The sequence below is a fragment of the Opisthocomus hoazin genome, chromosome Z (assembly GCF_030867145.1).
Source record: "Opisthocomus hoazin isolate bOpiHoa1 chromosome Z, bOpiHoa1.hap1, whole genome shotgun sequence".
NCBI lineage: Eukaryota > Metazoa > Chordata > Aves > Opisthocomiformes > Opisthocomidae > Opisthocomus > Opisthocomus hoazin.
The window spans coordinates 61,003,614-61,028,671 of NC_134454.1; the positions used below are offsets into that span (position 1 = coordinate 61,003,614).

The 25,058-nt window shown below is 42.4% G+C and overlaps 1 protein-coding gene across 2 annotated transcripts in view; it reads right to left on the bottom strand.

The window, feature by feature from the left end:
* CPLX1 (complexin 1) overlaps positions 1 to 25,058 on the bottom strand; it is a 128,919-nt gene that overhangs the window by 42,665 nt on the left and 61,196 nt on the right. For both annotated transcript variants that reach the window (XM_075411211.1, XM_075411210.1), the window contains exon 3: positions 4,232 to 4,407. In XM_075411211.1, the coding sequence (XP_075267326.1) occupies positions 4,232 to 4,407 (176 nt within the window). The remainder of the gene's footprint in view (positions 1 to 4,231; positions 4,408 to 25,058) is intronic.

The window sequence follows — 25,058 nt, forward strand, 5'->3', positions numbered from 1 at the left end:
CAGAGATGAAATACTGAACATCTGCTTATTAAGAAAACAGTTGATGACATTTTGTGCAATGGGAGAGCTGAGGTTACTAGAAGAATAAACCTATGACCACGCAGCCAAGCACCGTGCCACAATCTTTACACAGCGCCCAGCAGGGTCAACTACAATTGTAGAGACAACCTTAATTCTTCCCCTTGAATTTTCCATTTGCCACCTTTCCATTTTTCTCATGCAGATTTCACGCTCGATTTGGAGGGTAGGAATCGTTATCAACATAACTAAACTTCTGCTTTGCTTCTCACAGCACATAAGGCTCATCAAAGACAAACTGAGTCAGAGGCACTTCCCCCTTTCACTAGGAGAAATGAGTATACAACAGCTAGCAAAGCAGTTCATGCTCTGTCTCAAGCATGGCCTAAATTCAAACCTAAATTCTATCTTGAAGCCAAGTGATTTGGACAGAGGAACATGCTTACATCTTTTTTGGTTGAAGTCCACCATTGTGAGGATAGCCTTGAGCTCTTGCTGCTTTTCAGAATGGGCTCAGCAATGACAACTCTCTAAAGCACGTGTGAGATTCGCAGGAAGCCAGGCTACAGACATTGTCTCATCAGCAGCCATGACAGGTAGCATGTTAATTACAGAGCACATACTAGGGCTCTCTCAGGCCTGGGTTCTACAACAGTGGCGGAAATAATTAATTATGTAAATAATTAATTATGGATCATTACATCAAGAAAGTAATTAGCTTTCACTGTTGAGGTGTGCAGGTATATAACACAAACAAAGTCAACTTGTAATAGAAGGCAATATTCCACACAAGAGCATTGGAGACAAGATGGCTGCTCTGGCACAGCAAGCGGATAGTACTTGGTATTAGCAAGGTAACAGGGATATTAGCTTTCCACAGCCTCATGACTGGGATGTTGGCAACAGCCTCTGACCCACCAAACACAGGGCACTGAAGGTCTCTTGGAAGTCTTGCCTGTGTTGGTCAGGTGTGGCACCTCTCCCCAGAGATAGCTGTGATAAGGTGCAGAAGATCTGTGAGGCAGTAGTGTTGAGATCAAGCCCAGATCAGGTCAGCAAGTAAGCTGCATTCATGCTTCCTGGGGTAGAAGGAAGCTGGAGTATACCCCAGTTATGTTCTTTACATTCCTTCAAACAATTTTCAGTATCAGATGCTGGACTTTAATATTGGGCAGGAGCTGGTAGACAATTGGTGGTCCAGTTATTTCAAAATGTCATGTCCGAATGTCATCCATAAAAATTCATGTCCAAATGAAAATGCTGCATGATTTTTATGAAAAAATATTTGATTGCTGCACAATTCATTCTACCCTTTCTGTAAGTCATTTCTGTGCCCAGCTGCCTTGCTGGGCTGAGGGCGTATGTATCTCAGTTTAACAGATTGGATTTAAAACCTGAAGTTAGCACATACTGGAACATATTTGTGGTATCTATCATCATTCCCTTCAAGCTCTGCCATATCTTCCACATTTTCTGAAGCCCTAAACAAGACACTGTGTTCATCACACTAGTTGAAGACCCAGGACAAAGAGTCCAAAACAATAAACAAGATGAGTCTGTCCTTTCTGTAGGCCTTAACTAGAGTCACATTAGCTAACCAGTGAAGCTGTGATCCCCTTGCTTGTTTCCCCAACATCCTGCAGCTCACAACAGTGGGTTTGAGACATAGGACACAGACTTTCAAACTTGTATTCTTCGTAAATAATCTGTTCCTACTCACTCACTCCACTCCGTGCTCACTCTTTTATGTGAGAAATGAGCAAACAGCATCAGGGAGATCTCTAATACATAAAGCTTCTTGAATTTAATTCATACCTGCTAACAACAACTTCTGTATATATACATACCAGACAGAATCTCTGTTTCGTCTTCTTTGTATTTCTGCTTTTACCGGAGTTGGCAAAGAAATTAAGTTAATTTACAAACAAACAACTAATAGAAGAAATAATCCAGCCCTTTTTTCTTTTCCTTCAACATTTGTTTCACATTTCCAGCCACCAATTCACAATACTTGGAGACAGTGTCTTGTATATCATCAAATCCACCTCTTTGTCAGGAAAAAGTAATCTCTCTCTTACACAGAACTCTCAAGCTTAAAAAAAAATAAAAAACATACAACTCCTTTCTACAGCTTTATCCATCTCTTCTGATTCTTCAGAAAACAGCTTTTTCTTTCAAATGCATGCCACCTGGGATTATCCCCAGGAGAAAGAAAACCCCTTGAAATTGAACTCTTGTGTTTTCACAGGCCGGGTGCACTCCCCAGTGCAGGACTTCCTGTTGCTAAACCCAAAGGTAACCTACCACATTACTGCAATTCTTTGGCTAAGGTGAAGTAACATTCCTCCAAGTATCCCTTACTCTCTCTGCAGAGATAGCCCTTTGTCATGTCACTCAGGAGTCAATGCATTTCCAAGAGACTTCACCACCCAGTACTTAGCCTCACTCAGCAAAGTCTAGATAGCTGACAGTACCTTAGGGAAATCCCCAGTGGCTGGATGCTTCATCCAAGATTAGTATGCATCCAACTCACGAACACATGAATTCTAGTCCAGATTGCCTTGGGTTTGTAACAGAGGGCATCTCAGATTTCTTAAATGCTTTTACAGCAGTTTTCCCAACAGCAGAAATACGCAATTCCCCCATCTACCTCTGGGAATACTTCAATGGTCTAGCAGAAGAGACAGCAACCAGTGAAAACAGGGCATTAGCTCATCTGCCTGCAACTCAGAAATTCATTACTCTTTCTTTTCCCTCATGTCTAATGCAGACCTATGTCATTACTTACAAACAGTTCTAGTTATAAACACACATTAAACATATACTACACACATTGATATGTTTATATTAATATATTACACTATCTAGATATATATATGCCTTAAGTACATCATAAAATAACGAATTTTGACCAGGTAGGCATTCTGAATCTGCCTGTCTGGTAACTAATAACCCCTTTTAAATGATCATATAATGACCTTTCTCTGGCAGTGTGACAGGTAGACAATTCCCTGTAAATACTTTCTTTTCTTAGAAGAATAATCCTAAATTTCTTTATTTACAGAACAATTCTCGATACCTCTTTACAAGCTGCACTATGCTACCACAATTCATCCTCATCCATGCTTCCCTCCTGAATTATAAAGATTGAGTCAGAAATTTGTCCCAGTACATAGTTGGTTTTTTTTATGGACAGCTGTTGTGATGAGACTTTGAAGCTTTACCCCAGACATGTTCTTAGGGCATTGTAACCTGCGCAGAGGAAGGCACTGCACAGTGAACACCTCTTATTCTGAGCAGGACTTCCTCATTCTGTCTACAGGTATTTTCTATTGTTCTTTGGCATGTGGTGTAAGTCAACACACAGGACTTCATTATCAGAAACCCCTCCTCCAACCAATACCCACATTTCTTTCCAAGTTATCTGAGCTCCAGGATCTTTAGTTATTCTGAAGAGACAATTTTGACACAGTCTTGACCGTGAGGCAGCAGAACTGCCTTCTCCCTCCACACATCAATCTCTAAAAGATAATATACAGTAACAATGGGTTCAGCTACCTCAAATCAAGTTCATTTCTCTACTAAAGTTTTGTTTTGTACATTTCTTTTCAACCTTTCTCTGAATCCTCACAATTATTTGTTTCCTTCTCATGCCAAATTGTATCACTACAAGAACCAATTTAAGTAGAAGAGAGTGCTTCCCAAAGGTCAAGGCCCTGAGATAAATGAAACCCTCTTTCTTTCAGATGAATCCCCTGTGAGTAGTGGAAGCCTAAATATGAAAAGCAGAGTAGATTTTTCACATTTCACCTGTCAACAAAAAGAAAGCCTTGGTAGCAATATAGAGCATACTTGGGATGTCTCTCTCAGAAACACACTGGATTATGACTCTTTTCACGAAGCACAAATGCGAGCTTGGAAAGCACTCACATACCGGCAGAGAAACCTCCAACATTAAAAATAATGTGAGCATGTAACAGATTATGAGAAAAATAGACATTCATATTTCAATTTTGCAGGGCTTTTCAGTGCGGGAGGTGTGTTTAAACAGGGACAGAGCTCGAGGGACAGTTCACAAGATTAGAAAATTCAGTGTGGCAAAGTAATTACCTGGCTCTATCCAGGTGCTCAGGGAACTGGTGACAAATCATCTGAAAACAATAGATCACTGAGCATTGAGATGCCCAGTATGTGACGAAAGCCAGATCCCTACCTTGTCTCGAATCCCTTGTCTCATAACTTCTCTTTCAGCCTCCATCTTGGCATATTTGGCTTTCCTCTCTTCCTCTTCTTGTCTGAGGGCTTCCTGTCGTTCCTCTTCTTTCTTGGCAGCATCTGGGTCTTTCTCCTCATCCCCACCCAGCATCTTCCCCATGTCTTTGGTAGCCCCTAGAGAAAGCACAAGAGAAAGTCAGCCCCGTAAGAATGTGGGAAAACCACCATGATGCCAACTTTCTCCTTCCCCACACTCAGGACCTCCTTCACTCCCTCTGCATCTGGAAAAGTTTCTTCTTCCACCAAGGAGAAGGTACTTTCCCCACAGATGCAGGAAGTGGGCAAAGCACCCAGCCTGACTGGGAGGGTTACTTGGCAGTAGTGGGAGAAGCATAGCAGCAAGAGGAAGAGATTACACTGTCAGACTTGCATGATGGCAAAACAATTGGTTTGCAGTTCTGAAGGGGGCAAGCTTCCATTCACACGTTGTTTTCAATCCATCAGCTCAGTCAAGTGACTGAAGATTGATTTTGGATAGTCTTTACTGCAACAGGCAGCTGATACATCCAGAAAGAAATGACACCAGGGGTAGCAAAGGAATTTCAAATCTCGATTGCAGGGATGAGTAATCACAGTCTTTATTGTTGAGAGAAATTAAACATTCTATGACAGATAGGAGCACAGAGCATTAGCAAACATTTGGAGTTGCTGATGATTTCTAGGCTCCTACCATGGATCAGAAAGAAGCAGCATTTTGGCATGTCTCTTACCTACCCTTGAACACCACTGCCTCTAATGCTTAGTATGCAGGTGGGATCCTGCCTCTGCCTAGTCCTTTTCCTACCCCTGCATGCACATTGGTCCCAAATTTTCATCCCCTGTGTGCTCCTGAGCCAGCTCTCTGTTATTGCGCAAAACCCTTTCACTACCATGGAAACGAGGAGACTTCTTGCATGCCCCTCTGTCCCCACAGGGCTGCATAAAGCCATTTACTCAGTATTTCAGAGGCACCTTTATTGGCAAATGACTGGCAATCATCCAGCTAGGAAAGTAGGCATGAGCTGGGGAAAGCAGAAGGTATTTACTATGACACTTTATCATCAAGGCACTGAAGGGCTGCAGCAGGATCAAGCCTGGTTACATGGATGAAGTGAAGACACACATCCTTTGGGAGTTGTGTTGGACTTTTCCCAGAACAGGAAAACACCCTGCGTTGTTTACTAAAAAAGGTACCTTCACCCTGGAACTGTAGAAGGCTGGCTACTGACCTTAGTTCCCAGGTCAGGACAGCTCCAGATTGGCTCCTTGCTGGCTGAGATTTAACTGAGTTAATCTGAGACAGCCTTGTTGTAACACACACTCGCATGCACACACACATATACATATTTAACTTCTCTTGCCTTGCATAAGGCAAAGTTATGTGGCCTTTTCAAAGGTTTAGGATGGAAGAAGATACTGTCAAAGTCCTTCCAAATAATTGCTTGTTGGCATTGTTAGAGGTGAAGTGAAGGGAAGAGGTTTTCACAACTTCTTATCAGTACCTTATAAATTACCTTTTCATTGTGTGAACAGTAGACAACTGAATTTGCTCTTGCTTTCCACATCAGTTCTTGGGATGGCGGTGGTGGAACATTGGTTCTTACAGGGAGAAGCATCTGCAACCTGTCAGGATGATATCTCCTGAATTGCCCCAGAGGTGACAGTTATCAGATTAACTATAGCTTCTAACAACCACCAAGGAACTGAGCAGATTCTGTGGCTTTTCCCCTCCACATACCTTTTCCAGGTCACATGTTTTCACAGAGCCCTGAATTGAAAACAGCCCTGAACCAAAAGCAACCCTCCAATTGGCCAAAATGTGACAGAGAAATGGATCCTTAACACCTCACATACAGAAGCATGAAGAAACTGATCATTTTAAGCCTGACGTGATCTGTTTGTTATAGTTTTTTTTTGCCAGGTTGGAAATAATAACAGTAAACTTGACTGTCTCCATTCACCTAGCTAACCACAAGCCTCTTGACACTTCCATCCTGTTGGGAAACCTGTGGATAAAAAGAGGAAGACACTCAGGGACCCCAAACGAACCCCAGCTGGAATATTCACGGTCCCTAGTTACTGTCAGCTTTCCTCGACTTTTGTTTTGCATCCTTCTCTGCAGGGTCAGAGTAATACAGGAATTCTTGCATTTTGAGGGAAAATTTACTCAAGCCATCTGGTGATTTCTTCCTGGTGATGCATGGAAGGCTAACTGAAATTGCAAGCAAGCTGGAGTTTCAAAGCAAGTGGGAAGGCAATGCAGACTAGTTGGGTCACATATCCCTATTGCAGGGACCTCCCTGTGCATAAATCATTGGTGACCAATGCCAGTAACACCATTAATTTCTTGATTCCCTTCAACAAATATTTCCACTGATGATCAAACTGATTTGGGTTCAATAATCTATCAAGTTTATCTCTTTTTAGCTTCTCTTCACTTAGAGCTACCCAGAGAGTGTACTATGCTATTTAATTATGAAGCAGAATTCAGCAACAGAAAGAGATATTTTTTCCCTCTAGGCACTACTTCTAAGCTGTCATTAAGTTATAATGTCAGCTCAGCTCATCATGTAAGGAATGAAATTGCGTAGACATTCTTTTATCTCTTAGACAAGGCCAAAATTTTGAATACTTTAGGTATTTGATTTTGCAGCTATTCAGCACACAGGACACCTACAAGACTAAGAATGTAGTTTCAGGATCCTCACAGACTCTCTTAATTCACCCCTGACTTCAAAGTCACCTTCTAAATGTGTGGAATGCTGCACTGTGGTACCACTTTGAACTAATTAGAAAGAAACGTATTCTGAGAAGCAAAATTTTACACTACATTTTAACCCCAATCTCTTGTGTTACTTTTGGTATAGAAAAGCTTTTTTTCTGTCTCATTTGTTCTTCATCCTAAACTTTAGGCTTTGTTGTGAATATTTCCTAGACTGCAGCTTCTAGTTTTAGCAGTTCAGCAGTGGAGACCCCAGATAAATCATCTGTGTGCAACTGAGATGCTTTGGTTACAGGCACAAGCAGAAGGAAAGAGCAGAAGTTCTGTCCTCAAGCCTAATTTTGAAGCTTCCAAAGATACAGAGAGGAAGGACACACTTACTGAATCTATTCATATGATAAACCTGGGTCTTTTTGTCTGCTTTCACATCCCAAGCATACTATCTACCTTGATATAAAGAGAAGTCAGAGAATCCTAAAGCAATCACTAACCAGTAACGAGCTTCAATCAATATTATTTCAACCCTCTTGAGACAAGGCCACAGGAAGAACACAGACACCTCCAGGACAACATGTGCAAACCATCACCTTTCTGGCTATAATAAATAGCCCTTCCCCCTGAAGGATAAAAAACTTCCATGAGGGAAGACATCTCAGAGGTGGTTTGTTTAAAAGACAAGTGGCATGGCAGACTTTCCAAACTAATAGTCATTCCCTTGATCAATATGGGCTAAAGATCTAGGCAATCAGGTGTTAAGCCAAATATTATGAGCACACTCAGATATACTTTCATGTGAGATTTGCTGGTGTAAGTTGTCATCACCTATCTGAAAAACAGTAATTCAGTTGTTCAGGACCACGTGGGAGACATTACCCAGTGAAGCAGTTGGAAAGCAGGTCAGTTGTCTGGAAAGCAGTTTTGCAGTAAAGGCCTTGGGGTCCTGGTGGATGACAAGCTGACCATGAGTCAGCAATGTGACCTTGCAGAGAAGAAGGTGAACAGCCTCCTGGGCTTCATTAGCAGGAGTGCTGTCAGCAGGCTGAGGGATCCTTCTCTTTTACTCAGCTGTGGTGAGACCTGGAGTGATGTGCCCAGGTCTAGGCTCCCAGATACAAGGGAGACACGGAGCTACTCGAGTGAGCCAGAAAAGGCTCATGAAGACGATTAGGAGACTCAGTCTCTCGTATGAGGAGAGGCTGAGAGAGGTGGAACTGTTTAGCGTGGAGAAGGTTCAGGAGGTTCTCAGTAGTGTGTGTAAGTACCTGATGAAGGCAACAAATAAGAGGGAGCCAGACTTTTCTCACTGGTGTCCAGTAACAGGAGAAGAGATAACGTGTACAAAATAAAATATGGAGAATCCCACTTAAACATAAGAAAAAAAATTTGGTGAGTTGCAGAAAGAGGCTGTGGAGTCTCTGTCTGTGGAGGTATTCTAAACTTCACAGGCTGCAGCCCCAAACAACCTGTTCCAGGTCACCCTGTTTAAGAACGCGACTGGACTAGACAACTTCTGTAGATCCCTGCCAACTTCACATGTTCTGTGACCTCACAAGTAAGTGGTTTAAATGATACCTGAATGTGATTGAAGTGAATTTTGCAAGGAAAAGGGTGAAGAGCACATATCCAAACAGATCCTGCATCTGAATGGAAGGAAAGGAAATTCTGAAACTGCCTGACCTTTGTCACAGGAGCACCACCTCCTATGACCTAACTCTTCAATTGCTGACTGACAGCAATCTGGCGTTCACACAAAAAAACATAAACTCACAGAATCAACTTGCAGAAGCAGTGCTCAATTTGTTACTTGTTAATAAAAAAAGAACAGAAAAATTATCCCATGCAAAGTTCTTTACTGCAAAAGTTATATGGAACATAGGATAAGGATATTTATGGATAACTTACAGTGAAAGAGATTAATAGGAACATCTTGGGCATTTCTAACTGAGCAAAGAATGATGGAAATTTGCACACACCACTGCTTCAGGGAAGGTAATTAAGTGAAAGCAGAAGAATCTTTCGCACAAATCTCCTTTCATATTGCAAATAGCACCCTATACCTGTCTTTCAAGAGTGCTGCATATGGGTGTGCTTAGGTCTCAGACGATGTTGCCGAAGTTCCCCTCTCAGTTACAGATAACAGAGGAAGCAGTGAGAGGTTTTACCTGAAACAGGCATGTCCTGAGGAAATTTCACAGGTGGTTTTTCGGTAGTATTATTTGTGGCTGAGCCATATTGAGATTGAACAGACAGGACAACTGACGCCTCAGAGTTTCTAAATCACAGCATGATTTTTATTTCATCACCCAAATATCTGGAGCTAATCACAGAGTACTGTCCTGGAGCAGGAATGGGTCACTCATTTTTGCAGTATCACTTCAGAAGCAGAACTAAGAATGTTTTACTGATATCATTGGAGAAAGACGTTTCTCATCAAGGCCATAATGCAAAGCTTTTGTCTGGTATACAAGAAGACCTTTCCCCATTTTAAAGCTCAAGAAAAAGGTGAATTTGCTATTAAGAAAAAAGCCTTATAGTGATCATTATGAGACTCCCTACTCTGTCGAGAAGTCAAGATACTCAATCACTGATTTGTCAGGAAAGTCTAGACTGGCATTTATATGAAGACTTCATTAAATAAAGGGCTTTCGTATGCAATTTTTCCTCCAATATGAATCCTATCTAAAGGAATCAAATCTTGTCCAAGTGTTTTTGTCCAAATCTCTTAGATGGTACAGAGATTCTTTTTAAATTATTCCCCTGGCTGCTCTGACATAAACTTCATCATCTGTTAAAGCCAAAATACATACCAGTAGGTGAGATTCTTTTAGACAAAATACAAACTGATTCTCTGTTCCCCCTGTCCTCAAAATACGGTGCTATATTTGCAACCCATTTACCTTCCTCCAGCAAAGTCATTACATCTACTGACTACACCTGAACAAACTAAACTGGCTGAGAGAGCAGTTCTCACCATCAGGGTGAAATCCAGTTCCCAACAGGGATTGTGAGATTCAGGTTTCTGCTCAGACAAGTGTCCATGTGTGCTGAGTATCTGCTTTTCTGTTACAGTAAATGGAAGGCCACTGTGACCTTCGGTTTGCCTTTGTCTACCACTTAAGAGTGAGGCTTTCTACAGAGCCTGCATCACAGTCCAGTAAATGGAGCCCAACGCTGCATTAAACTTCAGGTAAAGCACACTCCACCTTTGGTGAGTTTAGACACTTATTTGCCGTATCAATACTTCATGTAGATTCCTTGGCCTATGAGTCTTACACAGCAGGATGCATCTCCACCTGTTCTGATCTAGTAAATACTCAGGTAAGCATCATGCTGAGATCCAAATCTGTATATGTATCGTAGTCGGGGACAGAGTAAAAATCCAAAGCTACTGTCTACAGGAGCAGAATGCTGGGGAGAGGTGAGTGTAACTTCTCCCCAGGATAAAATACACACAGGAAACAGCAGGCTCCCAAAGATTTTATGCTGGACAGCAATCCCATTTTAATGTACATCCTTTCACCCTTAAAGAAGAAAAAGGTGATTCCAGCATGCCACCAACCTCCCCAGCAGCTAAGAAAAATTGATAGACAAATGATCACTAAAGAGCATTATAAGAAGAGGCTAGTTCAGTCTCCAGGAAAGTGGAAAGTAAGGAGCATGTATTCTACAGCCAGACCTAACCCACTGATTCTAGAAGCTGACTGGATTTTTTCGGTGCTGCTGCAACACACTTCTGTTCCACAATGCCTTGCAAAATCAGCCGAGTCATCCATGAGTTTTTGTGACTCCCAAAAATTAAACAGCCTTAAATAACACAAATAACTCCTGCAGCTTTGTTTAAACTCAGCAGGAATGTAAATTCTCCTTCTTAGGACTGGGTGAAAACAAAACAATGGGCCTTGGGACTTTTAGCAACCAGATGGTCCAAGCAGGAAGGAATAACGAGCAGTCGATGATCGATGAGCTGCACAACCTCATTTTTGTCTTTCACTCTGAGAGTTCTTGACGTTACAAGATAGTGTTGGTGATTTGCACGTTCCCGTAGTTTTTTGTCTCTCATTTCTTTGAAAATGACACTTGGAAATAATGCGTGAACTGAGCTCTTCAGGATTTCTACCTGGTAAGATCTCCTGTGCTCCTGTTTGGGTTCTTTTCTGAGACTTATGGTCTGTATATTGTGAGCTTTTCAGACATACCCTGCTGCATCATCTTTCTTCACACTCCCCATCTGTAAAGCAGCAAGAAATCTAGATGCCAATCTCGCTCCAAGACTTTGTGTTCCTCAGAAGTGCACAATGTTAGGCAGATCTTGATTTTTTTACATTTTTTGAGACAGCTTCCACCAGGCAACGCCTGTTGCAATGCAGAGTTTGGTATGACTCAATGGGAAAGCTACCAGAGTTCACATGAGCATAAGAGGTTACAAACTACGTAATCTAAAATCACTGTATTCAAACTAGGACAGTTCAAGAACCCTTAATTGCATGGACAAATTTTTTTCTTGTCAAGGATGAGATCAAAATAACTCATCCACAAAGAACCAGTACATACTGTCAGCTAATCAGAATAAAGCCTTTGACTTTCCCATACCACAGGGGCAGCCTGGTTGTCTGCCTGGTCTTTCTGTCCCATTGACAAAAAGGCAAAGGGAAGAGAAGGGCCTAGGACACAAGGATCCAGGCCATCACACCAGTTTTGGAAGCAAAAAAACTCCCTCATATCAGTACAATAAGACAATAGGAAGGAATGATTTTGTCGCCTGTGTCCACATTAACCTGCTGCTTTTTGCGAGTACAAAAGATAGACCTGCCTCTGCTCTTCATCCATTTTGGAGCAGAACACAGCAATGCTTTCAGGATTGTTTTGGAAACAAGAGTGCAGCTCCTTGCTTCCTGTAGAAAGCTGTTTTCCTGCAAATGTTCACACATTTCTTCTTTGACTCTACTGTCTGCCTCCTACTCCTCCCACTGAGAGACAAAGGTGAAGGGTCTTTTCCTTCTGCATTTTCCTTCTTTATTAGCCACCAGATTACTATTTTCCATCAAAAAATAAATGCCACACCAATCCTTTCAGCTGAAAAAAACCCTGACTGCCTCCTGTTCAAGTTTCAACAAAAATGTAAAAGCCCTTCAGGAGGGTATCACATGATATTCCAAAGTGGTGCTTGCATGAACGAAATACTGTGTTGATACATTAGTACTGAATAGCTCCAAAGGAACCATTCCAATTTATTAATTAACTATAACTAATACACCTACTGGAACGCATAGTGCTTCCTCTTTTGTAAACAAAGAACTGATACCAAGTTCACTTGAGAAGCTCACTTGAGAAATTGTAATATCTCTGAAAATGCCAGTTTCTGGTCTTTTTGGTACAGTGGGGATCTCTGACAAGGATCATTAACACTGTATTAAATGAAGAAATCCTTAATGAAATTCATACCTCAAAGTAGACATGGAACTCTGTTTACTTTTCCCGATCCACTCAGCACAAGTGGCTTACACAACCGAGAAGGGGCATATTTAGACGTATTTCTGCTCCCCGGGCCAATCTATGGTTTTAGGCTTATTTCCAGGTCAGTAAAATGCCTGTCCATTTCAGCATTAAGTTTTCTGAGATATCACAGAAAAATAATATCTTCCTCCCATCTGAGGTCCATCTGAACATATCACATGATAAGCCTTGGATTATGGGTACTGTGAAAGTTATGTAGTGGCAGAACACAGATCGGCATGATGAAGGAGTAGAAAAGGAGCACTCAAAGCTTCTGTTGACATTGTTTATAAATCAGCACTCTTGAGAAAAGCTGTATAGGAAAGTATGGATTTGTGTTTTTTTTTATTTTGTGCCTTTTCCCCACACAAAATAGTTAGATTATCTTCCAAATAAATGAGAATGCAAGACACCAGTCCGGTCTATCCCTTGCCCCAAGGATCAGCCTTACACCGTTCCTGTCAGCTCTTTTTCTGATCTTCAGTCAAAGAACTGTTGAGTTGAAGGCAAAGCAGTGACTACGACTGTGGTCAACAGCTAGCTGGCCACCGAAATTCTTACCAACACTGCAATACAGATTTGGTCTGTTTTTTCAGTCTTCTCATTTTTCCTTCCTCGCCATTTTCTAGGTTGATGGTCAGCTTGTTGTTTTCTCAGCATCTGTGGTAATTCTTATTCCTGAACCTAGTGGAACTCACTGACTCAGTCCCTTCTGTTCTCTGAGTGCTCATGCTGGAATCTAAAATATTCCTTACCATCAACTAACCAGGAAAGACATGGTCTGAGGATACCCAGTACCTAGAATAAAGGCTTCACTGAGATCTGTAACAGGTACCAAGACAGAGGTAATAGTGAGAAGTTATTCACAGAACCTGCACTGTGGCAAGACATCAGTTCATCATTTGGGTGATCAGGCCAAAAGGGTGATAATCAGCACAATAACTATTGTCCAGCTTTCTTTCTTCCAGATTCTCGGATTTTTTTTATCACACCTTGTACTGTGTTCATGGTGTAATGCCAAAAAACTCTCAAACCTTGCCATCCCCTGCTCCTTTTTCAGAATAGGGTCCTGAATAAGTAGGCATTTGTCCTGGGAGAACTCTATTTTACAGTTCCTGGGGACCTTTGCTTCAGCCATTCCCTCTTCCAGACTCAGTTTTCTCTATCTCTGGTATTCTATTTCAGTCTTTCTCTCTCCCTCTGTATCTAGCCAGAAAAACCGAATTGCTCAGAGGTCTTCTTGTTCAGAAACAAACTGGTAAGTTACGCAAACTCTGTGTGAAGGTACTTGAAATATTGATCGACATTTGGAGGTATTCGGAACTCTAGCCATTTGGAGACAAATGGCTCTTCTCACCACTACAGTAATGTTTCATTTCGCTTACGCACCCCAAGGCAGACTTTAAAGATTGAAAGGCCTTTTTAAAACTTGGTACAAATCCATGTGGCTTAGTACATACAGCTTTCCAGGAACGAATTTTCCCTCATTTTTCTGAGATAGCAGTAGGTTCCAACATGTGCAAGAGCAATGTTTTACTCTTTATATGGATATTGAAGCCAAAAACTGGATGATGTACATAGCCCTATTAGCAGAACGTAATGATTTTCCTAATTTACAAGCTGCTGGAGGGTCTCCTTTGGCAAACAAAAGAAAGTACTCTTTTTAGAGCAAGACCCTGCAGCCACATCAGCATCATTTCTTTGGCTAAAGTCATAGTCTCTCTGTTTTTATTTCTGCGAAGTCTCCATCTCTGCACAATGACAGTTTCTCTCTAGCTGTGTAGAACAGTATAGTATTTTCACACAAACCAACATCTAAAATCCGTGGTATTTGTGCAACAAATGGATGTTATAAGTCCCTCTTCTATTTTCGCTTTCTATCTTACAACTATCAACGCAAGTAGTTAAGTGAATTCTTCAGTTAAAATATGATTTATTCTTTTGTAGTGGTGCTAAGTCCTTTTTATACTGCTTGAACTAAAACAATAAAGTTGCCTGTGCAACACATGCAGAGAAATAATTCATCTGATCTGACCTCAGATCCACAGCAACACTATCCCGCACATACAGGGCACTCTTTTCTTGTTTTTCATAGAGTCATAGAATCATTTAGGCAGCAAAAGACCTTTAAGGTTATTGAGTCCAATCGCTAACCTAACACTGACAAGTACCTGATGAGGTTCAACAAGGGCAAGTGCAGGGTCCTGCACCTGGGGAGGAACAACCCAATGCATCAGTACAGGCTTGGGGCAGACCTGCTGGAGTGCAGCTCTGTGGAGAGGGACCTGGGTGTCCTGGTGGACGACGGGTTGACCATGAGACAGCAGTGTGCCCTGGCTGCCAAGAAAGCTAATGGGATCCTAGGATGCATTAGGAGGAGTGTGGCCAGTAGGTCGAGGGAGGTTCTCCTTCCCCTCTACACCACCCTAGTGAGGCCCCATCTGGAGTACTCTCCAGTTCTGGGCTCCCCAGTTCAAGAAAGATGAAGAGCTACTGGATAGTGTCCAGCGGAGGGCTACGAGGATGGTGAGGGGACTAGAGCATCTCTTCTATGAGGAGAGGCTGAGGAGGCTGGGCTTGTTCAGCCTGAAGAAGAGAAGGCTGAGAGGGAACCTAATATATGCTTATAAATATCTCAAGGGCGGGTGTCAGGAGGATGGGGCCAAACTCTTATCAGTAGTGCCCAGAGACAGGACAAAGGGCAACGGGCACAAACTGAAGCATAGGAAGTTCCATCTGAACATGAGGAAGAGCTTCTTCACTCTGAGGGTGACGGAGCACTGGAACAGGCTGCCCAGGGAGGTTGTGGAGTCTCCTTCTCTGGAGATATTCAGGACCCGCCTGGACAAGCTCCTGTGCAGCCTGCTGTAGGTGACCCTGCTTCGGCAGGAGGGTTGGACTAGATGACTCACAGAGGTCCCTTCCAACCCCTACCATTCTGTGATTCTGTAAACCATATCACTAACTGAAACAACTACACATCTTTTAAGTAGCTCCAGAGATGGTGACTCCGCCACTTCCCTGGGCAGTGTGTTCCAGTGCTTAATAACCCTTTTGGTAAATAAATTTTTCCTAATGTCCATTCTAAACCCCCCCCCCCCCCGGTGCAACCTGAGCCTGTGTCCTCTTGTTCTATCACTTCTTACTTAGGAAAAGAGACCAACACCCACTTCACTACAATCTCCTTTCAGGTAGTTGTAGAGAGTGATAAGATCTTCCCTCAGCCTCCTTTTTTCCAGAGTAAACAGCCCCAGTTCCCTCAGATACTCCTTATAAGACTTGTGGTCCAGAGCCTTCACCAGCTTCCTTGCCCTTCTTTGGACACGCTCCAGCACCTCAATGTCTTTCTTGTAGGGAGGTGCCCAAAACTGAACACAGTATTCAAGGTGCAGCCTCACCAGTACAGTACGGTACAGGGACATGATCACTGCCCTTCTCCTGCTGGCCACACCATTTCTAACACAAGCCAGGGTGCCGCTGGACTTCTTGGCCATGTGGGGACACTGCTGGCTCATGTTCAGCCAGCTGTCGACCAGCACCCCCACATCCTTTTCTGCTAGGCATGTTTTCAGGCACTTTTCCCCAAGCCTGTAGCATTGCATGGGGCTGTTGTGATGCAAGTACAGAACCCCACACTTTGTCTTGTTGTTTATTACTGATTTGTTTGGTTTTTGTAATTGCCAATCACAATTTCCATTTAATGACAAACTAGAAACAGCCACTGGGCTAATACGCATCTGTTATTCAGAATGATCTGATAGGGCTTTTTCCAGGTTGAAACAGGTACTCCATTTTATAATCAATTTGTGAAAGATGTCAAACACTGTTGATGGCTTATCAGTGGTATTTCATTTTTATGCATCAGAGTTGGTGTTCTTACCTCTTCTTGTGCCATAAACATTCAATTTAGTATACTTAGTATCTCTGAGCTGTGAAATGTTTGCTTCAGTTGATTCATCAGCTTGTAGACCTCCTCTGCTATAAAAAATAAGCACACTTCCTAGTTGAAATAGCTATATTCCCTACTGGGCTTTCATTCATTCTTTTTCTGCTCTGTGACCTCTTGTGAAACATCCAAGGCAGCATGAAAAATTATATTCTGATACATAAGCATATGGAATGCTAAACAGCTATTAATATAATAAGATGACTCCATTTCCTGTCTGGAACTACAAGATGGCGGTACATGATGAGATGATTGAGATGAATGTGTAACACATATGGAAAGACAGAAGCTGCAGAAAGGTTATCACCTATCTCTGACCTGGGGGTGAGGTCTTGTAGCAGAAAGAAACCTAAGGCTAGCAGAGTTACCTTGATACAGTGTGCTGCACTTTGATTTTGAAAGGTTAAAAAAAATCTCAGTTCCACACAAAACACACATCTTACATTCTGCAGGAGACTGGTTTCCTTTTCATGCGAGTGCATCATTCTGCAACACTGAAACCACAATGAAGCACTTCCATCATTGTCTTTGTAGACACACAGGCCTTTAGGAAAGGCTGACCATTGCTTCAATCACTGGTAAAAGTAATACTCCTGTTGATTGCAAGTAGACTATCTGGAAAAGTGAACTCACCAAAGCAGATCCTGTTGAAGATGAGACCAAAAAACCAGCTCAAAGAATAGAGTTTTTCTGCAATAGTTCAAACTATTTTATACTACTGATCCTATAATTTATATTCCAGTATTGTTACAAAAGGTTTCACTGCAATGTGCGTATGTGTGTTTAAGTAGCACACCTGCAACTCCAACCTTGTCATACAAGCGAACATCTGGTGATGTACATGCAAAGCTCAATGTAAGCAGGGCCAATGTGTCCCGGTCAGCCTGACCCAAAGAGACGCCTTGGTTTGGGGACACACTGTCAGACTAACCCAGCTCATCACCTTCCTGGCCCAGATCCCTCCAAAGGTGAAATTTCGGCTTTCACTCCCACATAATTTACCCAGACATTTTCACAAACAGGTATCTTGAAGGAGCATTCTTCCTTCCCCATCCCACACTGATGCCTGTATCCACTGCTGAAGAGCACCAAAAGAGCTGTCAAAGTCCTGCAAGTGTATATGCAGCTGCATTACACCACAATAACAAGCCATTCACTGTGTGAACTGTTCTTTAAAACTGTCATATTATACAACTCTTTTCCCTAAACGAAAAGACGGTGCCTTTTATGACTGGGCAAGGGATTAAGAGACAGATTAACAGAATTAACAGACATTAATCAACAGGAGGTTCTGTTGCTGTCTCTGTTTCAGAGCTGCTGTATGCACCTTTGGGAGGCACCCTCATTTCTCCTTCTTACAGAATTTGCTCATCTTCACTGTCTGCATTGTGAACCCTCTGGAGGCAGGCATTTTTGAGCCAGACTTCAAGGGTGCAATCCCATTCTCACGGTGCAGTCTCATTCTCAGGGGGACAATGCATGCAAACCCACAGTCAAAAAGCAGGGACAATTTCCTGTATTCCATAAATGCAGTGACTTCTCTTCCTGTCCACGGCAAATGCTTCTTGTCCTCCTGACCCCTATGACCCAGCTAGGGTGTAGCTATAAATAACCTCTGCTAGCCAGATGTCACAAAACAGCTGCCCAAGCTCCCTTCCTAGACCATGGATATCTGCTCCAGGTAGACATAGACCTTGGGATGAGATTCTTCTGGCCAAGTGGAAGCATCTACTTTAGAAGGCAAAAAATCCTCTGGACTTGCTGGCTGGATATCTACTGATGGAGAAGAGGACCTACACACCTGCTTCACATGAGTCCACCTACACTGCAGCATCCTGGCATTAGTCATACGCAGTTATTAGTTCCAACAGAAAAAAGAAGTTGAAAACAGTTCTGCTTGCCATAATATTTATTTGCCTGAGATTTATGATTGTTTCAGTCCCGTTCCCTTGCTTCACAGAAATTGTTCACTTTGGCACAGAAAGAACAGCTAATCAAAAAAAACATTGCTAAGTGTGCAGACCTCCGCTGCTCTAATAGATTTCCTAATTCGTGCTGGTGACAGATTCCAGACCTCCTCTGTTGCCTTGGAAAATGACAGTCTTCCCCGTGGTTTCTGATTGACGAGGATGATGAGCCTATCCAGGAAGCCCAGACAACATCAGCCTGTCAAACAATCCTGGTGACTGGAATCTCCCTGCTGTTTTAAAGAAAAGCTAACACTGGAGCAAACACCATACAACAGTAACTTTGGTGATATGTTTAATACATATACACACAGTGTTTCACAAATGGCAGCAGGCTCAAACCCATCTAAACAGAGCAGAGAGACCACAGCAGTCAGAACAACATGACTTCTCCCTCTGGTGGAAGGCAAGTCACCTATCTCCGCTGCCACATAGGTGCATTTAATGCTGCTCCCTATGTGGACTTCTGTGTTCCAGGTTACTCACATTACACCGGTTAGCTTCAAAACATTATGCTAGCACTGAAGTCAGACGAAGTTGCTTAATAGTATTAAGAGCAAGGAAACAAACAAAAAAAATTTACGTAAAAACAACAAAAAGACCAAACCAAACCAGAACAAATCAAAACTAGAAGACCAGACATTTTAGCAAGATGTTACGCCTGCCTCAGTTGCTTCCTCAGTGGCTGGGTGGGAGCTTGCAAACTGTTCCTGCCACTTCAGTAGATTCCCCAGGAAGGCATGTCTGCTTGAAGGAGACCCCTGTAGGAGCCTATTGGCAGGAAGACATGATATTGCATAAGGGCACTGAGACTAGCCATGAGATAAACCATCACTTAAGCACAACAGCCTCCCATGGCAAAGTTCTAAAGGGACTGCAGTCAGATCTTGAATAATCATTATGAGCCTTTCCCAAGTAGCTGAGCTCTTCTGATGATCATTGTGAACATCTTCATAGCAGCAAGAGATGTTTACACAGCTTTAACACACTAACTGGTGAAATAACTTACCTACCAGAAAATGTATGAACTCCTTAGAAATAATTAATGCATCTTCACTTATTCTCTTAATATACTTCAGGAAATGTATATTCTTGGTAACAGCAGCATAGCAATACACTGGTGCCATTATACTTCTTGGCATCTACAGTGGTGTCAGTGGGGTAGTACTATACCAGGCAGAGAAAAACGCTCTTTGCATGGGCTGTTACTCAAATTAGGTGCTTGTAAACCTCAGCTTACTGCATACAATCAGATTCTGCTTGAAGAAATGTTAACATCTTTTCTGTCAGTGATTTGTCATGTTCTCTCAAGCCTGAGGATTAATAGGTAGACTGTGAGTAGAGGAGACAGAGTTTTCATGAGAAGTTGTGGAACTTCCATAGCCAAGAAATAACAGTGATTGCAGACACACCAGTCCCAGAAAAACTCTTTAAATTTGGTTTGCTCTCAGCAGTTTCTCCACACACCCACAGTCAGAAACACAACATACACACTCACACACACACAAACATTGTATCTGCTAGCCAGAATAGCGCTCTCTTCTCTCTGCAGCTTAGGCTATTTCTGTTCTATGTGGGAGTTTCACCTACAATGCAGCACTGATGGAACATATATAAAACCCCAAACAGACAAATTTATCTGGAAGGAAAAAATTTGGATAGAAAAAGGCAAAACGTTCCTCCAGGACTTTCGGAATTAGAAGCTATCAAAAAACATCACCTTCTGTCAATTATTTAAAAAAAAAAAAAAAGGAAAATTACTTCAGAGATGTGACTCCTTCTGAAATCATCCATGCCACAACCCCAACAGGCTTCTTAACAGATTTGACGTCATTTGAGGTGACAGGATTCTTTGTCAATGCCTGAAAAGTTTGCTTGACAAAAGGAGTTGTGTGGTAACTTTCACAGTCCTTGTCCTTGCAGAGCACTGCCAAAGCTGGCCCAGAGTCAGCAAAGGGGTACACACACACATCCCTCCAGAACAGGAACCGTGTAATTTGAAATGTCTGTTGTACGGAGGTGCAAATGAGGAACCCCAGACTGCAAGGGCTTCCCTGGTGAAATGGAAGCTGAGAAGTGTGGTTTTGGCTTCACTTGAGAGGTGCTTCAAAGCCCTGCACTTGCACTGAGTGACTTCTGACCCAGAAGTCTCAGCGTCACCTGCTGCAGAGCCTTAGGCCATTCCCTCCTCTGGGGTCACTTGACGAGGCACTCCTGCCCGCATCCCTCCAGCAGCCATGCCCAGTCTAACCCTTCCCTGCCACTCATCCCTGGACTTGCCCATCACTGTGGCTTGAGGAAGCTATCTCTGTACTACCATTAGGCTATGCTGTCCCAGCCCATTCTCACCTCCTGACTCTCACAGTCTTTGAATCACACAGAAATTACACAGCGTGAATAGCCTCCTCTGTTTCCCCACAGACACAGACGCCTTGTAGCCTTTCCACTGGGTCAACAGTGAAACTTTAGCAGCAGGATTTCCTGAAACAAGTTCATGATGTGCTGCTACCTGCAGGCAAGCTTAGAATGCGGCACTGAGTATCCCAGTCTGCTGAAACAGACATGCAACGGATAAACTCGATTTTCTGTCCACCTGTCTCCATAATTTAGAGCTATTAGCAACTGCAGATGAATCAGTTCATGAAAGAAGTAGCACATTCTGTCCAGTGTTTTCTAAACACTGTTACCTGTCCAATGGCCTTGAGTCTGGTTGCTACTAAGGAACTTAGCAAGATGGTTGCCTGGCCTTTTCAAATATCCCATGCAGGTCACTAAGTAGACTGTTTTCAGACCGCTGCAAAAGCCAAAAAGATCCCCAAAAGGTGGAGAGGAAGCAATGCTGGAGGAGTTGGACCCTGTTGAGTTCAAAGCTTCCAAGAAATCTGAGATGTCAAAACTTTGCCATGAGAAACAAAGAACTGAAGTCTCTTTCAGCCTGAGACATAGGCTTCACTTGTAAAAACATAACAAAAAAAATCACAATGGCAAGCAGTCATTAACATATTACATTGTTTCATACCCTAAGAGACTGGAAATGCAAATGGAAGGCTGAAAATACATTTCAGAAAACTAGAGAATAAAAAAATAAAACGAGAAATAATTGTCTTAACGTCTAACTGTTGTTCATGCTTCAAGTCTGATAATTAGGTAAGATGTGTGATGTTATTTTCAAAACTGTCATTGCTGGATTATTCTGTGATGACTGTATCTCACCCAGAAACCTTAAAATCTTTGTCCTGGCAAGAAGCAGATTCAGTATGAAATGTTTGATCTGCAAGTCCTTTGAATTCTGTATCCATAGAAGTGAGACCTGAAGAAGTTGCCTTCACAAGCATGTAGCTAGAGAGACTCAGAATCTGGATCCCTATTCCTTCTATGCAGTAAATAGAGCTCCTGCATTTGGCCTGGCTTTTGTCTCTTTTCAGATGCACCACACTCTTGTTTAGCATTTAGTGTTCATTAACACAGCTCTGAACTCCAGATCACTATCTTCCCTTCTACCAAAGTAACCTTACACTTCTGTCACTGTCTGCAAATGCTTTTCAAGAATCTCATTGCACAGTCTGCAACTCAGACCTTTGACCACCTCAGCAATAAAACTTTGTCCATTTTTCCTGACAAATTATAAGCAGTAAATCTACTCTGACATCCAGAACAGCATCTCCAAGGAATAAGAACATTCCAAGGTAAGTAAAATACCTTCATATATCTGGAAAGAATAAGAAATATCTTCTATTCCCAAACCAACAAATGTAGAATTTCTGTTGCACATATTCCTACCCTGGAGGTACACCTTCTCTTTCACCCCAACATTTGTGATTCTGGGTCCTGCAGACCCCAGTGGGTAACACCCTCAAAACAAAGGCTGCTCTTTCTTTTTGTATTGACAGAAACAGATATGTGAGATAGTTCATAAGGTGGCTTTTGTCATTTGCTGGCAAATCTAAGGACATTCCAGCTATCTCACACTAGTTAAGTTTGTACTATAGGCTATTCTGAGAATGCCAAGATCAAGCTGTCTCCCTTTTTCAAAGCAAAAGTCACGAAAGTAGCTTGAGTGAGAAAGACCCATATGGCCACCTGAAGTACCACCAGAGCTTGGCCACATGTTAACCCAATACCAAAGACAATCCTTTCCTGTCCAAACAGCTCAAAAAAGGTAAGGGAAACACAGTAGTGCTGTTAATACATTCAAAAGAACTTCCATTTATACTTTAATCTAAACATTTACCACATCTGAAAGCAAGAACAAGGCAGGACTTCCTCCTGTCAGGCAGGACATCAAAGGACTCATTGAACTACCCCAAGGCAGGGCCATCAGGACGAGAGGCCACAATGGCTGCCCAGCCTGCCATCAACTTCTGTTAGTCTTCCATCAAGACCAGGCTACACAACCCTGTCTCATATAACACTGCCAGGCTGCATAACACTGAATCATATAAAATCCTGATTCAGCAGAACTCTTCATGCAGCACTCAGAATAGAACCCACACACATGGAGAACATATGAGAATAGTCTAATCAGCTTTGTTCTTGGTGCCTCTTTCATGTCCTGGTGTCTCCATCATAGTGAGACCTGCACAGCTCTTCTAGAACATGCAGATGTCAGCACAAATGTTCTCAAAAGAAGGGAGCTAAAGTTTCTTGCAGAATTTTATAGTAATTTACTTCAGAAGACAAAAGCCCCGCAGTGCTGTTAAACACCAAGGGAGTAAAAACCTCTTGCAAGTCATCTTACAGCCTTGATTGTCAAGATGTACTTGTGCTATTTTCAGTCTTCCATCAATAGCTCTTTCTCTCACCCTTTTTAACATATAGGCCATGCTTGCTATTGATCCATGCATTTTTCAGCATGGTATGGAGCTACCTCACTCTATAGAATTACTCAGAAAAGCTCAAGGGATCAGGAGATAATTGGGCAAGAAAAAGAATTGATGTCATTTCTGTACCTTCTTTTTACTGCAGGAGAGTCAAAAGAAAATTGAAGGGCATGAAACACTTCTGAACCAGAAGAAAATGTTTATTGGAAACTTTTCTATAGAATATTTTTAAGTGTTACCCAAATTGAGAATTTACATCCTCCTTTAGGGATGAAAGATGAGGATAGCAAGGCTTTAATGGCTCACAGCTCTAGATAAACCTCAACTCAGAGAAATATTACATAAATGAAAGAGCCAGCAATGCAGTCCTAAAACAAAATGTATTTTTGTAAATGCCTATCTATCTGGTGAATAAGACAAGGAAATTATTGTGTAACACCGTCGCTCTGACTGCTTGAATTCATCTGGATTTGCATGGGAACAGCTTACTATCTAAGCAGCACAGTTTCATTCACCCTACATTTGTTACTTGTCTGAATGTTACCTTCTCTTGGGCTCTAGAGCAAGTATTGCAAATGGTGGTCAGAATTGCTCAGATACCAACTATACCACACAGAAATGTAGTTTTTTCCTTTGGGAACTGCTGTCTGTTGTTGTAGGTCTACTAACCTGTTCCACAGTAACAACCTGCCTCTCTTGTTGTCCTGAAGAATGGAAGGTACAGCAGATGGGTACAAAGCAGCCCACCACAAGTCTTTTGCTGCATGGCCAGCAGGTCAAAGGAAGTGATACTACCCCTTTACTCCGCTCTCGTGAGACCCCACCTGGAGTACTGCATCCAGCTCTGGAGCCCCCAACATAAGGAGGACACGGATGTGTTGGAGTGGGTCCAGAGGAGGGCCACAAAGATGATCAGAGGGCTGGAGTATCTCTCCTACAAGGACAGGCTGAGGGAGTCGGGGCTGTTCAGCCTGGAGAAGAGAAGGCTCCGGGGTGACCTTCTGGCAGCCTTCCAGTACCTGAAGGGGGCCTACAGGAAGGATGGAGAGGGACTTTTCACAAGGGTGTGTAGTGATAGGATAAGAGGGAATGGCTGTAAACTAAAAGAGGGCAGATTTAGATTCGACATTAGGAAGAAATTCTTCACCACGAAGGTGGTGAAACACTGGAACAGATTGCCCAGAGAAGCTGTGGATGCCCCCTTCCTGAAAGTGTTCAAGGCCAGGTTGGATGGAGCTCTGACCAACCTGGTCTAGTGGAAGATGTCCCTGCTCATGGCAGGGGGGTTGGAATTAGATGATCTTTAAGGTCCCTTCCAACCCTTACCATTCTATGATTCTATGAAAGAGACTCTGAGGGGACAGCCATGTCCAAAAACTTGATTACTACACTATGGTACAGGTTTGCCCTGCGCAAGGTTGTAAACATCCTCGCAGCCAATCCAGCACTATCAATTGGGACTGCATCCTGCTCTTTAATCATTTTCTTAAAATGGGGAGAGAGGTATCACTCATAGCCATGAAGAAAGGACCGCTACATTCACTTGGTATATAAATTTACTGCTTCCTAATCTGATACTTCAATACCATCCTAAAAACCTGCATTTTTTTTTTCTTGTGGTAAACAGATATTCTGTGCAGGCACACTCTTTTCATTGGATTCTTGTATTCACAGATCTGCATCTGAATTGTTACCAAACTGTATCATATTAGAAGTGTGCAATATTCAATGGCTTGTTCAAGCAGCTTAATCCAGTCATGGAAGCGTCACAATGAGGTGTCTTACCTAGAGAAATGACAACCATTAAATTTTCCTATTCCATTTTTTTTTCCCAGTCC